This window comes from Alosa pseudoharengus, unplaced genomic scaffold (genome assembly GCF_046254945.1).
Source record: "Alosa pseudoharengus isolate Yale_2024_CS ecotype anadromous, Long Island Sound unplaced genomic scaffold, YU_APseudo_1.1 YU_APseudo_1.1_scf_10, whole genome shotgun sequence".
Lineage (NCBI taxonomy): Eukaryota > Metazoa > Chordata > Actinopteri > Clupeiformes > Clupeidae > Alosa > Alosa pseudoharengus.
The window spans coordinates 16,468,140-16,482,589 of NW_027468565.1; the positions used below are offsets into that span (position 1 = coordinate 16,468,140).

At 45.3% G+C, this 14,450-nt stretch overlaps 1 protein-coding gene across 1 annotated transcript; it reads right to left on the reverse strand.

Moving 5' to 3' along the window:
• Positions 1-5,574: 5,574 nt before the first annotated feature.
• Positions 5,575-12,670, reverse strand: panx2 (pannexin 2). The gene is made up of 5 exons (XM_076300766.1): positions 12,442-12,670; positions 8,908-10,022; positions 7,807-7,969; positions 6,193-6,372; positions 5,575-5,870 (listed from the first exon to the last, which is right to left on the reverse strand). The coding sequence occupies exons 1-5, from the start codon at positions 12,668-12,670 to the stop codon at positions 5,575-5,577; spliced, it is 1,983 nt and encodes a 660-aa protein (XP_076156881.1).
• Between the last annotated feature and the right edge of the window lie 1,780 nt (positions 12,671-14,450).

Below are 14,450 nucleotides of genomic sequence, written 5' to 3' on the forward strand. Positions count from 1 at the left end.
CTACCAAGATGTCAACCATGAGGACCAAACACCTTTTAGGTGGTCACTGATAAGCCTAATGTCTTTAATTGTATACAACATTTAAAAATGTCTTTAAATAATACTCTTTTATAAAATGTTTACAGAAGTAATTGTCAAAAGCAGTGAGCATATTTAATGTAATTTCTAAATAAGGACATTTGTGGAATGGAGTACTATTACGATGTATTATCATCGGGCGCTGAATGGTCTACCATTGGTCCTTCACATGTGTCAGCATGGCCAGCAACGTGATTGGTTAAGAAATAAGCCTAAAATGAGGCTTATGAAACTTATGATGAAACATCTTGTAGGTTGAACCTGGTTGAACCAAAGATCTTATAATATCACAAACATTGAAATTGTTAACCCTAAAACCTAATTCGTTATAATAATTATATTTGGGGTGGAAAATAGTCCAGTTAAAGGATGCTGTCAAATGACATGTGTAGGCTAGACGAATACTTTTCAGTCAATAGACTATTTGGTTTAAATAAATAAGTAAGTAAGTATGTATGTATGTATGTAAGCACCACATCCTATTCAGCATCATATAACAGTTGGATAAGATGAGCATGGCTGTGGGATGACCTTCATTCTTATTAAAGCGAATGCTTCCCTCTGCTGGTGAAACAACTGTTGGTATTGCCACCTGATTGCAACAGGTTTAAAGGAGGATCTTTTCTCATATTATGTTTCTGCAACTACGGGCATAATTCTGCAACCATGTCCCAGCACATTTCTTTTAAAATGTGTCATATAATGCTTAAAAAATATACACACTGTGTTACTATACAGCTTGGTTTAAATGAAAGACATAAAATAAGCTAATTTTATTGCAAAATGACATTATTTCAAATGAAATTGTTTCACAGACAAATTACTCTAGACATATTCTAATATTGTTTTCATTACTCGTCATTTATATGATTTTTAAAATCAAAATGAACCTGGTCCTCACTTTTGAGTCCTTACCACAACTCTGAACATAAAAGTATTTTACAAAGCAAAACAAATCTAGTTTCAAAGACAATAGAAATGAGTGTTCACCTAGTAAGCAGGGTGCTTGCCTATGATCACTATCACTAGCCAATTGGACTGAATACAATTAGATGTATATGGTAACAAACTGTGATTTATCTGCAGTATTTGCAAAGATGTAAGGACATGTTGTAATGACATTGCTAGAAACAAATGATGAAACCCATTGAAGATAAACATTGAAAATAAACATGTTCCACATTAAAATCTTAATGACTACATTGAAATGATTCTACTTTGTCTTGAGTGTGGTGCTATATTTGACCCCCATTGTGAATCTAGGCATGCACGAGCCATTAAATTACTACATGACCCAAAATAAAAAGACAACTTTTTTATTTAATGAAAATGTTTATTTCTGTCTAAATTTCCAGCCATCTTTGTAAAATCAGGATTTTTGCACTGCTACAATGGTGTAACCTCAATGTATAGTCCCATCTCAACTAAACACATAACATGTGTCATTGTGTCCCACACAAAGACATATTCTCCAGTCACACACCTCCATCTCACAAAGCCTATCACAGATAGCCTAAAGTAGCTTACAGACATAAAGCCTAATTACTGCAAATTCCAGCCTATGCATGCACTAATTTTGTGTCCTGCATTAGGTGGATTGCTGGTGCACTCTGTTTTTTTTTTTTTTTTTTTTTTTCATGAAAATGCTGCTTCACTGCAGTCACTTCAAAGCAAATGCTGTGTGTGAGATGAATTACGTGATATTCTTGTAAAGCAGTCTTCTGTGTGCTGCTGCTATGAACTCATTCTAATCAGGCCTTTAAAGCACACAAATAAAACAACTCCCAAGACTAAACTCCATTTCCAAGCATAAGACAGAATATGTTCCCTCATCGTTAATGTGCAAATATAGCCTGGCGAGCCAGACCCACATTAAAATGTAGGGTCTGGGCACTCACCGTTCGCAGTGCTCAGTCCGAGGGGCGGGATAATCAGTTGTCTTTCAAATTCCCTCTGCACGCAATAGGACGCAATAGGATATTTGTTTTCAAGTAGCAGGGAATTCAAGCCAAACCGTTGCAACTCTGCCATCAATCATTATGTTAAGCCCACCAAACGACTCTATACACGATTTCAATGTCCTGATTAAGTTTCGATTTCTGGAGCTCACAAGCCAACAGAGAGTTGCTAGACTAGCCCGCTAGGGGCGCGTCTAGATTTCTAGGCTAGTGCAAATACACTTCTTCTGCATTTGTCAATGTTTCGTCTCCTGATAGTTTGTCAAGATTTATAACATGAGATTGTAAAAACAATATGAAGACATTAAATCTATAAGAAAATAATGACAAAATTAGCACCAAAAGGCATGTTCATGACATAGAATTGAAACCACACACTTCAGAAATAGCTTCCTTCCTTCACCACTCATGGTGTGATCCATTTATCCAATGTGCTCGTCTTACGAGTAGTAGGTTGTCCGAAAAAAACGCAAAATGACGCGACAGCACGCCCCCCTAAACTCGTCTGACGAGAAGCGATCTCATTCAAGTCAAAGGATCCCCAGATCACGGCGAGTTCTTACGACAAGGATGTTACGTCATCTCACAAGTTACGAGTTGTCACAACACAAGCCGTCAGCATGTACAAATGGATCGCACGATCAGACTCCTGAACAAATTGATCTGAACAATTGATTTATTTACAGTAATTTCCTGTGTAAATCACAGGACAGTGTTTTATGCAAGTTAAAACAACCATATCATATCCATACCATATTAACTGTCCCGTGTATCAACCTTATACAGCCTTGCAAAGCCAAAGTGCAGTATCTGCAAAAAATCCCAAATGGAGAAAAAGTGCTTTTTTGTTTGTCTTTCATACTGTATTTACAGTAAGCAGAGTAGGGCAGTATATCTGAAGAAATTTAGCAAAATCAATGTATAAACCTCGGCGAATAGCTGGGAAATTACGGTACTTTTTTGTTTTATTTTGTTTTTCTTTCTTTTTTCCTTTACTGGATTGAGCTACCTCTTTCTGTAACTTTCTGCCTCACCTGGAGCAGCCGTGGCCTACTGGTTAGGGCTTCGGGCTTGTAACCAAAGGGTTGCCGGTTTGATCCCCGACCAGTAGGAAAAATGTGGGCGGGGAAAGTGGTTGAGCACTGCTCTCCTATGCCCACATCCACGGCTGAAGTGCCCTTGAGCAAGGCACCTAACTCCTCACTGCTCCTCGAGCGCCGCTGTAGCAGGCAGCTCACTGCTCCGGGTTAGTGTGTGCTTCACCTCACTGTGTGTTCACTGTGTGCTGTGTGTGTTTCACTAATTCATGTATTGGGATAAATGCAGAGACCAAATTTCCCTCACGGGATCAAAAGAGTATATACTTATACTTATATATACAACAATTGCCACAAACATTGCTGTGTGGCAATAAAGTATATCTATCTATCTCAACTATATTAATTCATTAGGATGCAATCCACTTAATGGTGTCATTTTGTGGTCTTTGTCTTTGTACAGTTTAGCTGAATCAAACGTGAACAACAAGTGACCAGACAAACACACTTTTCACTGTGTGTTTACCTATGCTCTGAAACAGAGGAAATTTGCCCCCCAATCAGCTCAAACACACATAATATACACCAAAATACATGTGATGTGACTGAAAAATTATAATCCACACCCACACAACCTCTGATATTTTCTAGCAAGATTCAAAAACTAGTTATCTATTTTCATCATCTGTTCTCATCAAATATAAGAAACATAGTTCCTAAACACTCTATCAAAAACAATACTGCTATTCCACTAGACGCCACACTTTCTGTATCTTTCCACTGCGTTGAGTACATTGATTCATTACCTCCGAAAGACTGTGATTAAGTGCTTGAGCTTCTCACAGTGATGCTGTGAGAGATGAATTATAGCCTGCAAAGGGATGAGGTGACTGGCAGTTTTATCTTCAAGAACTTAGTGTCGTCAGCACCCTGCTGGTATCACTTCCCACCGCTCTACTCTCAGACAAGGCATTCAGAGTCTTCTTCATCTCGACTAGATCTCCGCTCCGCTTTTCATCTCAACTAGATCTCCGCTCTTCATCTCAACTAGATCTCCGCTCTTCATCTCAACTAGATCTCCGCTCTTCAGACCGATATCACCACCACTCAGGCCTACTCAAGGGATATCTAAGGACACACAATGTATAGAGGGCAGGATATGATCTGGCTAACTAAAGACTATACATTGTGCAGCTATTATGTGTTGCCATTGAGTGTGGTGAGTGAGAGATACGGCCACTCGTGGAGTGTATAGTGGGGAGCACGTCATGGGCAAGTGCTGATGTTTGGGATTGCTAAAACTCTGGCATCTTTCGCATGCTTTGGCACACATCTGTAGAGGTTGTCTATGTCCACTTCGCTCTGAGGTCACTGAGAGAGAAGGACAAATGCAGATAACAGACCAAAGACATATCACTGTCATTTCAAATCCATTTCCTTGTCTTTTAATCCAACTAGAATGGATAGATGGCAATTAGAGAGTACTTTCCCCAATTCTCAAACTAATCAATCATGCCCAGGAGACATCTCCATTCCCTCTCTTTGATATGTCTGATGGATAGACTGTCTCCTTGTTTTTCTCAAATGAGCTTTTGTGGACATGATTATGAAAACACTCTGTGAGTGACTATGTGTTTTTGGGAAATAATAAAATATATGGTACCAAAGCTTTCATCTTGAGTGAATAAATCTTCACATTCAATGTTATCAACAAGGTGAGAGGCCATGCTGTTGTATGTGTCTGATATGCTAAAATAGTTTGTATGTATTTATATTATGTCATTCATAAGAAATATAATATATATTATTGCAACAATGACTCATTTGTAATATTTGCATATTTTTCAAGATACAGACATTACACGGTCTACCAGCTAATTTCATCATGGATCAGAGCGTTTTAATGTGGACGTGAGTGTGGAGCTCTTCCCAGATAATAGTGTCCCATGACAATAGCCATGAATTGTGCTTAAGTCTTTTATGCTGTCCTGTTTATCCCCTGCTTTCGATCAATATCCTTCTGCAACTACTACAAGTATAATTACAAAGCATTGCATCAAGACCAGAGGATCTAAACTGCTCATTATAAATCTCTCTTATTGTCAAGCCTTGCTGTTCATTCCCTTGTAGAGTTGGTTCGTCCACGCATGTGTCTAGGGTCCAGTCATGGCACATGCAAATAATCACAGCTTTTCAACTGTCTGTCCTGCAGCAACGTCAAGGTTTCATGTGTTGGGGTTGTCCTCTACATGGAAAGCGTGTTTCCCATTAAAGGAGTGCTTGGTGCTCTGTGCGAGGTTGAGGTTGTATGTGTGCATGCGTGTGTGCCTCTGTTTGTGGGTGTGTGTGTGCTGTGCGCTGTGAGTGAGTATTATGCATGTGTGCGACACAGAAGGTGAGAGCTTGATTTGGTCTTTGCATAATGTGTGTGTGTGTGTGTGTGTGTGTGTGTGTGTGTGTGTGTGTCTGTGTGTCTGATACAAGAGTGAGCACCGGGGTGCTCAGCACTCTCCTGCAGCGATGAGCTCAGCGGGCCGCTCTGCCAGGTGGTCCCGGACCAGCTGCTCCACGTCCTCCTCCTTAAAGGATGTGCGGTGGGCGGCCAGTAGTGGATGGGACGTCTTCCTGCTGAAGGGGACGGGCTGGACCTCGGGCTCCTGCGGCTGGCTCAGGGGCTCCATCGGGTGGGGAGGGCTGGAGGGGGCCAGGCTGGTGGAAACACCGTTCATATAGGTGGTGTTTGGCCGTCCGACCCTGGTGAACTCGGGCATGGTGGTGGCGGGCGGGCTCTTCTTCTCTGTGGGGAGATGGACAACAGAGAACAAGAATTAAACTAGTGGAGCACCTCTGTGTGTCCTCATCTCACCTGACCTCATTTGTCCACCTGGCCATTACAGTTTAGGTCAGGAGTTTTGGGACTGTAGGCTAGGCACATAAAAACAAATCTTCCTCTACATTGTCTAGCCATTAATTTATAAAGACTAAGTAAAACAGGACAACACAATACGAAGAGACACTAAACCGTACAGAAGTCTTTTTGTCTTTCCAGCAAAATGTCACCCAGCGTGAGGTTTAGAAAAAGTCTGGTTGCCCAAGTGATGGAGTCTGAGAGAATGTACCGCTGTCGCAGGCAGAGGCGTGGATCATGCTGATGGTTCCATCGATGTAGGTGCTTTCCAGGGGTAAGGCGGCCGGCGGAGGCCCTGGGTTGTGGACGGCCGGCTCCTCCTTGGGCTTAGGGATGGCCAGCATGTAGGGGTGGACATCCAGGGAGAAGTTGCGTGTGTGCTTCTTGTCCACTGCGATGCAGTTGTGTGGAGGTAAACCTGGGAGAGAGAGAGAGAGAGAGAGAGAGAGAGAGAGAGAGACGTTCAGAAGGGACCCAATACAACCAACCACACAGTCATCTACACTACTGTGTCACAGGCTCCAGAGATTTGTTATAGACTGTCATCGATTTGAGTGATCTGTCCACACTGTGTCTTTCTTAGACCATGACAGATGGGATACTGTGAGCCACAGGCTGGTACTTCATCCCATCTACAGGACTGGGTTTCATCACACAATTTGGCATTTATAGATGATGTACTAACGCCCACTTCAGGCATATTTGTTTCACAACGTGCGCATAAAAACATGGCGAGGTATGAACAAAAAGGCCGCACTAAGGTACAACCCCAAATCAGAAAAATTTGGGACGTTGTGTGAAGTGCTAATAAAAACAGAATGTGATAATATACAAGTCTTGTAAACCCATATTTAGCAACAAGAAGGACATAGACAGCATACAAAATGCTGAAAATGAAAATTTGTACTATTTCATGGAAAATATATGATCATTTTGAATTTCATGTCAGCAACATGTTTCATCAATGACATTTTGTTTCATCATTTGTCCACTCAGGTTTACACAGTGATGAATACACCTTTACTTCTAGAGCCTCCCTGGGATTTTCTTTTTCATTCCCAATGTTGCCAGTTACCCTAACAAGTGAAACATTCCTCCTTTAGTTTTCTTTATCATTGCAAAACTTTTCCAGCATTTTGTTACCCCTGTCCCTTTTTTTGAAACATGTTACTGGTATCAAATTCAAAATTAACATATATTTTCCATAAAATAGTAAAATTTGCCATTTTCAACATTTGATATGTTGCCTGTGTCCTTTAGGCAACTAAATATGAGTTTACGAGATTTGCAGATTATTACATTCTGTTTTTATTTGCATTTTACACAACGTCACAACTTTTTTTCTGATTTGGGGTTGTAAAAGCGCTAACTGCCTGTCGCGAGAGCTGAGAATGGCAAACTGCGCTTTTCCGTGTCATGCATATGCATTCATAGGAGGGTCAGGGGAAAGTGGGAGTTTTGTGTAAAAAGATGGGAGAAGCATAAAATGCGTCTAATGATCTATTCCCCTGTATGTAGGAAAACTGCCTGTGAAAGCGCATGTCTATTTTGTGGTGAAATATTTCCGCCTTGTTAAAGCAGGTATTAATCCAAATTGCAGTTAAATGCATCAGTAAGAGAAACTTTCAAAGACAACTGAATCGCTATTCAGAGCACCAGTTTCACCAATCTTCCATAGCCTACATGCACAAGTAGTTTGAGTAGAACTAATGCTCTACATTATCTCTATCTGGCCCTCTTATCTTATAGCAACTTAAGTTCCTGTTCAGTATAACAAAGGCCCTGCGGTGGCTGGGAGTCCGCTGAGAGGACATTGCTGTCAGACAAGGATAGTGAGGAGAGGCCGCACCTTTACCGGTCGGTGGGTGCTGTGTGCTCTTGTTGTCCACTAGGGGGGCAATGAAGTTGTCAGCCGCCGATTTCTTCCATACAGGCTTTGGCTTTTCCGATTTCATGCTGTTCTCCAGACGGGTCAACGTCAGAGGCTCCTATACGCCAAAACACACACAAACACACACATACATGATACACACACACACACACACACACACACACACACACACACACACACACAAACACACACACAGACATATTTAGTAGCCAATGGTAATGATGTGTCATAGCAGGACTGTGAAATGTGACTGTGTGGATGGATGAGAAAGTACTCTATTATTACTTAGTAATTATAACCAGTCTGAGCTACAACCCCCTCTCCTTTATACAATGCTTTATCAAAGAAATATCTTATGGGCTTTCAGTGGAAAGGTTTGTATTGCCTTTTAAAATGACCCACCCTTTATATGAACTGTGTAGGCATGTTGAACTCACTAGAACTCTGTATTATCTGGGGCACTGTTGCCACTGAAACAGATACAGACTGCTTGGCCGTATCAAATTGGATTAGTTGTGCTTGTCATAATGAAGAAAGGAATAATTAGAAATCTGGTGCCTCTCAGTGCAATGGCTTATGGGGGGTTCTGCAAATGAAAACATCATGCCAGTGTGTCACTATCAAAAGCTGCTGTGAGACCCACCGCTCGGCTGGGTACACCTACAGGAAGTGCTGCCTCAGCGTCTCAGCAGTGTGTGAAACTCACACACACATCGCTGGCTCCCACACACTGCCCTAAATATTAATCCAGGGGAGAGCATTTCACAGGGCCTCTTAGTGCTCAGCAGGAGAGATGTCTCAATTAGAGGAGAGTGAACAGTTGAAGCAGGCTTCTTGTCTCTGTGGAAACCATGCCTATCTGATGGACATTGCACATTTTTACAGCGTCATTGGCATTTTTTTGTTCCAATGTACAGTAATGGTTGCCTATGTTACTTAGCAACTTCTCTAAAAAAAACTTCCTCTATACACAACTGGGAAGCACCTCAAAGTGTTGTGCTGTTACAACATTATAAAGGTCATTTGAACTCCTACTTTAAAAGGCTGTGGTAGTGGATTGGAACTGGGGATCCACTTCATTTTCTTGCGGGGCCGCTTGATGACCGAGGGCTCCACTCCCAGCTCTCCGACCCCCAGCCCCAAGGGGTCCATGTTGGGGTCGAGGGTCTGCATGCCCGAGTCCCGGACGGTGGGCGTGGAGTCGTGGTTGGACTGGGCCAGCGCAGCCAGCAGCTGCCGCACCACGTTGTCGTACATGAGGTCACTCTCGTTGGTGATGAAGTCCAGCCGGTTGAGCGACTTGATGTGGTCGCGGTTCTCGTTGCAGAACATGGCCAGGATGTTGATGTCACAGAACTGCGACTTCTGCCAGCGCCGCCGCGTCTTGATGCCCACCTTGTGCAGCTTGTCGAACACAAAGTTGGACTTGCGCACCACGAACAGGTGCAGCAGGTTGATCAGGATGATGAGGTTCATGGTGCAGAGCAGCGCGATGTCCACCGCCGCCATGATGCGCTGCAGCTGCACAGCGGGCAGTTTGCAGTTGACGCTCAGCCGGTGCTCCGGCGGGCTACTGGCGTCCGGCGGCTCGCCCAGCGCGCAGGTGAACTCGTTCTGCCGCTGCCAGGCGTAGTAGGTGCTCAGGTAGGTGATGGGGATGGAGCTGAGGCAGATGATGGCCAGGTGGCGCCCCAGGTAAAGCTTGGCCAGGAAGTTGCTCTGGCCGCGGCGCTCCAGGTACTTCTCGAACAGGTTCTGCTCGGGGCTCTTCTCCTTCTCGGCGTTCTCGATGATCTCGCGCCGCTCGCGCTCGGTGATGCCGGGCCCCTTGGACTGGATCTGCTTCTCGATCTTGGGCGCGCGGCCCTCGGCCGCCCGGTGGTAGCAGTTGTCGATCTCCTGCAGCAGGAAGTTGAGCTCGGAGGTGAGGCGCGTGGAGGCCATGAACTCCCAGCCCAGCGCTGGGATGTACATGATGCCCGCAAAGGCCAGCAGCGCGTAGGGCAGGAACTTGTGCGCGAACAGCGAGGGCCAGTGCGCGGGCTCCACGCCGGGGATGGCGTCACGCAGCTCCGTCCAGCAGTAGCCACGGGCGTACAGGGCCTGGTCACGCGTGAAGTTGTGGGGAGTGTAGCAGTAGATGCTCTCCTCTGGAGGGGACAAGACAAGAGAGGGTATAGGATGGAGCTACTGTAACCGAACACAATACACAATCTTCCAAACAATCCAAAAAATCATCACCCAACCCAGACTTTTCATTGAGTGTGTATGTAATTACAACAGGTCAGCATAGCTGATGAGAAGATACAAACAGGCCTCTCCTCTTGTGTTCTCGCAGTGGTCAGCGTCGGCTGACTTCTGACCATTGCTCCTGCAGACGGGGTTCCTATCAGAGCTAGTGTCTTCAGGGTCGCTGGTGAGACTGATGCTGATTCCTTTTTTGCTGAGCTCAGCTTCAGAGACGAGTGGGGCCTAATGAGCACCCTGAAAGCCTGCAGTGTGTGTGTGTGTGTGTGTGTGTGTGTGTGTGTGTGTGTGTGTGTCAGGGTGTGAGTGTGTGTGTCAGTGTGTTTGTGTGTGTGTGTGTGTATGTGAGAGAGAGAGTGTGTGTGTGGTGTGGTGTGGTGTGGTTTGTATGTGTGCTTGTACCTATACCCTGTGGCACTAGATTAATGAGCAGAATGTTATGTCGACAGACCAGAGGGACTCCATATGCCACAATTACATCCCAGAGAAATAAAAATGGCGTAAGTGCTGTGCCCTCTGTGTGAGTCTGCGTGGACTGCCCTGTGTAGCCGCATGTGTGTGTCAGTGCATAGCCTGCACTATACAGAACATTAACTTTCATTACAGCCAAATGGGAGCCTACACCCCCACAGATGTACATGGGATGGGGGGGGGGGGGGGTACACATAATTTACCAATAATGATAATAATAAGAGAGTGCATCATTTAGCAATTTATTAAATCTGCTGCTGTCTGTCATAATGTGAGGAACCTACTGCGGCGTACAGCAGGACAGAGAGAAGAGGAGGAGAGAAGTGAGCTGCAGATGAAAGAGAGGGGTGGGCAGAGTGAGAATGATGGAGAGGGGGATAGAGAACCAGATGAGAGAGATATAAATAAGCATGAGCACATATATTTAGAGAGAGAGAACAAAGAGGGGGAACAAAGAAAGAGAAGTGCCTCGAAGAAAGAGAAGAGTGAGAGAGAGCCTCAGTCACAGCTGGTTGGGACTGCACTCTGCAGAGACTCTGACTCAGCATTCACCCCCCACCCCCATCCACACACACACACACACACACACTAACTCAAGCTTTCCTCCCTCCCAGCCCAATCTCTGCAATGATCACTCTGAGAACACACCGCTGTGTACTTAACCCCTCGTGTGTCTGCTGAACAAAGGGGTCCACACAGAGTTGTTAAGGCAAATCCACTGGGGATTACAGGAAGTGATAGTACTTAGTGGTTGCTGTTACTTCTAGTGAGAGTCAGACTGCCCACCACCACAGCATGCTCAGTTAACCCTACAGATCACTCAGGCTCACACTGACAGGACGCTCCAGTGAGGAGTGTCTGAAGGCTGGCTGATCAGTGAAGGCTGTCTGAGTGAAGGCTGTCTCAGTGAACAATGTGGACGGCCAGTGTCTGTCAGAGATTATGAGTGTGCAAGTGTGTGTGTGTTAGTGTGTGCATGGCGTTTCAGTGCATACATTTTTGTATAGAAGTGTATATAAGATAGTGTGTAAGAGAGTGTGTGTACATTTGTGTGAGATTCGTTAAAGGTAAACTATGCAGTATTGGCAATTTCCTTACTGTTTTCTCGGTTTTTGCTTCTTTTTTGCTGGGTCTGTCATGACGAATGTCTGAGAAACTCCATCGCTACCTTTTTCTAGCCGGTGCCTGGCGTGTTGTGTATTTGAATGCAGTAAAGCAATTCGTTACACTTGTTATACTTCCTGACACTGAGGCCATCAGCCCGCTGGCCCACAGCTGCAAGGGTGGTTTTTCCGCTCACAGGCGCTAGGGGGAAGCGAGACGGCCACCATTCACCCCGAAAAAGTCATATAACAATTCCAATGACTCTGAAGCTGTTAAATGAAGGTAAATTAAGCTAAAAAAAACTTGCATATTAAGCTAAAAAACCTGCATAGTGTGCCTTTAAATGACTCCTCATGACCTTTAAAGGTAAGGTAAGTAATGCTTAAAGATTTCTAACACGTAATACTTCTTGTAACATTCAGCAAATATCTCCTCATGATCCACTAGCTCCCATTCTCTGAAAGATCACTGTCTTCTTACACAGCCCTGGCTCCGTCAACTGGAAACAAACAAAGTGAGGGCAGCCTGTCCCCCAAACAATAGTAAAACGCTGGGTGGAGTTTCTCAGGGAGCGTTGGAGGGAGGAATGAGCTGTATCGCTCTAGTGTGTTTTTGCTTGGTTTTTGCTTTGGTTTAAATATCATTTAATTTGCTTTGGACAAAAGTGTCTGCTAAGAAACATAAACAAACATGAGGTCATCCAGCATCGCTTACCCTGACCTTTAACCTGAGATGCGCTGTACTGACCTGCAAAATTGCGTGTGAACACCAGCGTGACCAGCAGGATGGGGATGATGACCGTGCCGATGGTGACGACGCGGTCGAAGGGCAGCTCCAGCTTGATCTGCACCATGAGGCCGGCCAGCCCAATGCCCTTCTCGTCCTGCGAGGAGCCCGGCATGATGAGCTCCTTGAGCTTCTCGCCTGCCAGCAGCGCCGTCGCCATGTCTAGGTTCTGGTCGAGGAGGTTCTGCATCCGGGAGGAAGCGCCCACCTGCCCACCTTACCACCCCCACAGCAGCGCACCGGTGACCCGACCCAAACCCGAGTGTCCCTGGCCCCTCCACCACGGTATCACGGGATTGGCTGGGTGGCTGTGTCTCTTCACCCTTCCGAGTGTCTGGATTGGATGATGTGAGTTTGTGGGTGGGTTTTGGAGGCTGTTCAGTCAAGGCAGTGACATGGTTGTTGGAAAGGCTGACAGTCTGGTGTCTGAATGTGAGTTTTATCCAAACAGGATAGAAGTCAGAACACTGGTGAAGTTTCCAGTAGCACTCTGTTATCCAGCTGCTGAATCCTACAGGGAGATAAAGAATGAGTGTCACCACAAACATACCAATCAGCCTGCAAGTGAAGAGAACCACTCCTGCCATCTGCAACTAGACTGACACTTAGACGTGTCCAGGGGTACTTTAACACATTCATATTCATGGTCACTCACCACACAATTGTGGGCACACACACACAGGCACACACACACACACACACAAATACGTATATACCCACACTCCAACTGTCACACACACAACTCACCTGACCATTTTTTCTCCTCTAAGTGACCTTGCCAGAAATCACGGCCAGAAAACACAAGTCTTGTTTCAAAAGATCAATGCGTCCCGCCGGGAGCTGAACCAATCAATACAGCGCAGTCAGCTGAAGAAATGGGCTGCGTAAAACGCGACGGCCTGGAGAGAGTAAAGATGTTTCGCGCGGCGCGGGCCACGCAACTTTCTCGTGTAATGAGAAGCTGTCAGCGTAAGCACTAGGGGGCAAGGGAACCCGTTCATTACACATGATCACTTCCCCGAAGGAATCACCATAGACGCCATGCGTGAACAGTATACCACTGTGTAATCATACTGCAGCCTCTACTCTGAATGTATGCAAATTGAGCCCAAGGTCATGTGCGCTGTGTGTGACCTTGACTTCTGTGAGGTGCTTAAAGTGCGCACATGATATATTAATGCTATCAAACAGTAGATCACTCAGGTTTGTGCATGTTCAGTGTTCAGTGAGACTGATAGTATTGGTGTGTGTGAGTGGGGGGTGAAGGGTTTGAGTATATGTATGTGGTGAGGGCATATCTATGGTGTTTGTTCTTAGTCTGTGCAGTCTGTGTATTTGTGACACAGGGACATACAGTACTTTCCCTCCACACCCAAGTGTTTGTGTGTGTATGTGTGTGTGTGTGTATGTGTGTGAGAGAGAGAGAGAGAGAGGGAGGGAGAGAGAGAGAGAGAGAGAGAAAGAGTGTGTGTGTGTGTGTGTGAGTGGTGCTGCTGCAGAGCGGCGAGTGTGGGAGGGGCCTTCTGCACGCACATCAGGAGAAGGTTATACCAGCGTCCTTCGCTCAGCTGCCCTCTGCTCTGAATCACCATCCCTTCATCTCTCTCCATCTCCCCCTCTCTTCCTCTCTCCTTTCCCTCTCATCACTCACTTTTGTTTAGACACTCTCTCTTATTGCCCCCCCCCCCTTCCTCCCCATGTCCAATACCCCCCTTTGTCTCTGGAAATGAGTCAGTCAGACACTATGCTGTTTTTGCAAGCCACAAAATCCACTGGACCTTCTACAGCTAATTCGCTGGCCTGAACTCACTGCAATGTTGTTTTTCTCGGTGAACTTTATCAACCCATCAACCTGCACGCTAAATTGTAAGATGAAGACACCAAGACCATGAAGAGCGGAGAGCATTTGGGCCTCCGTGTGGGGTCTGTGCAGACTGGGTCAGTAGAGACAGGCGGAAAGCACTCAACCC

What these genes read in the sequence shown, in the direction of transcription:
- panx2 (XM_076300766.1), bottom strand. Translation starts at nt 12,670, where the DNA reads ATGCAGAACCTCCTCGACCAGAACCTAGACATGGCGACGGCGCTGCTG. An exon ending in CACTACCACAGCCTTTTAAA is followed by an intron (nt 7,970 to 8,907) that starts GTAGGAGTTCAA and finishes TTTGGCGTATAG; the next exon opens with GAGCCTCTGACGTTGACCCG. An exon ending in GGCCTCTCCTCACTATCCTT is followed by an intron (nt 6,373 to 7,806) that starts GTCTGACAGCAA and finishes ACTGCATCGCAG; the next exon opens with TGGACAAGAAGCACACACGC.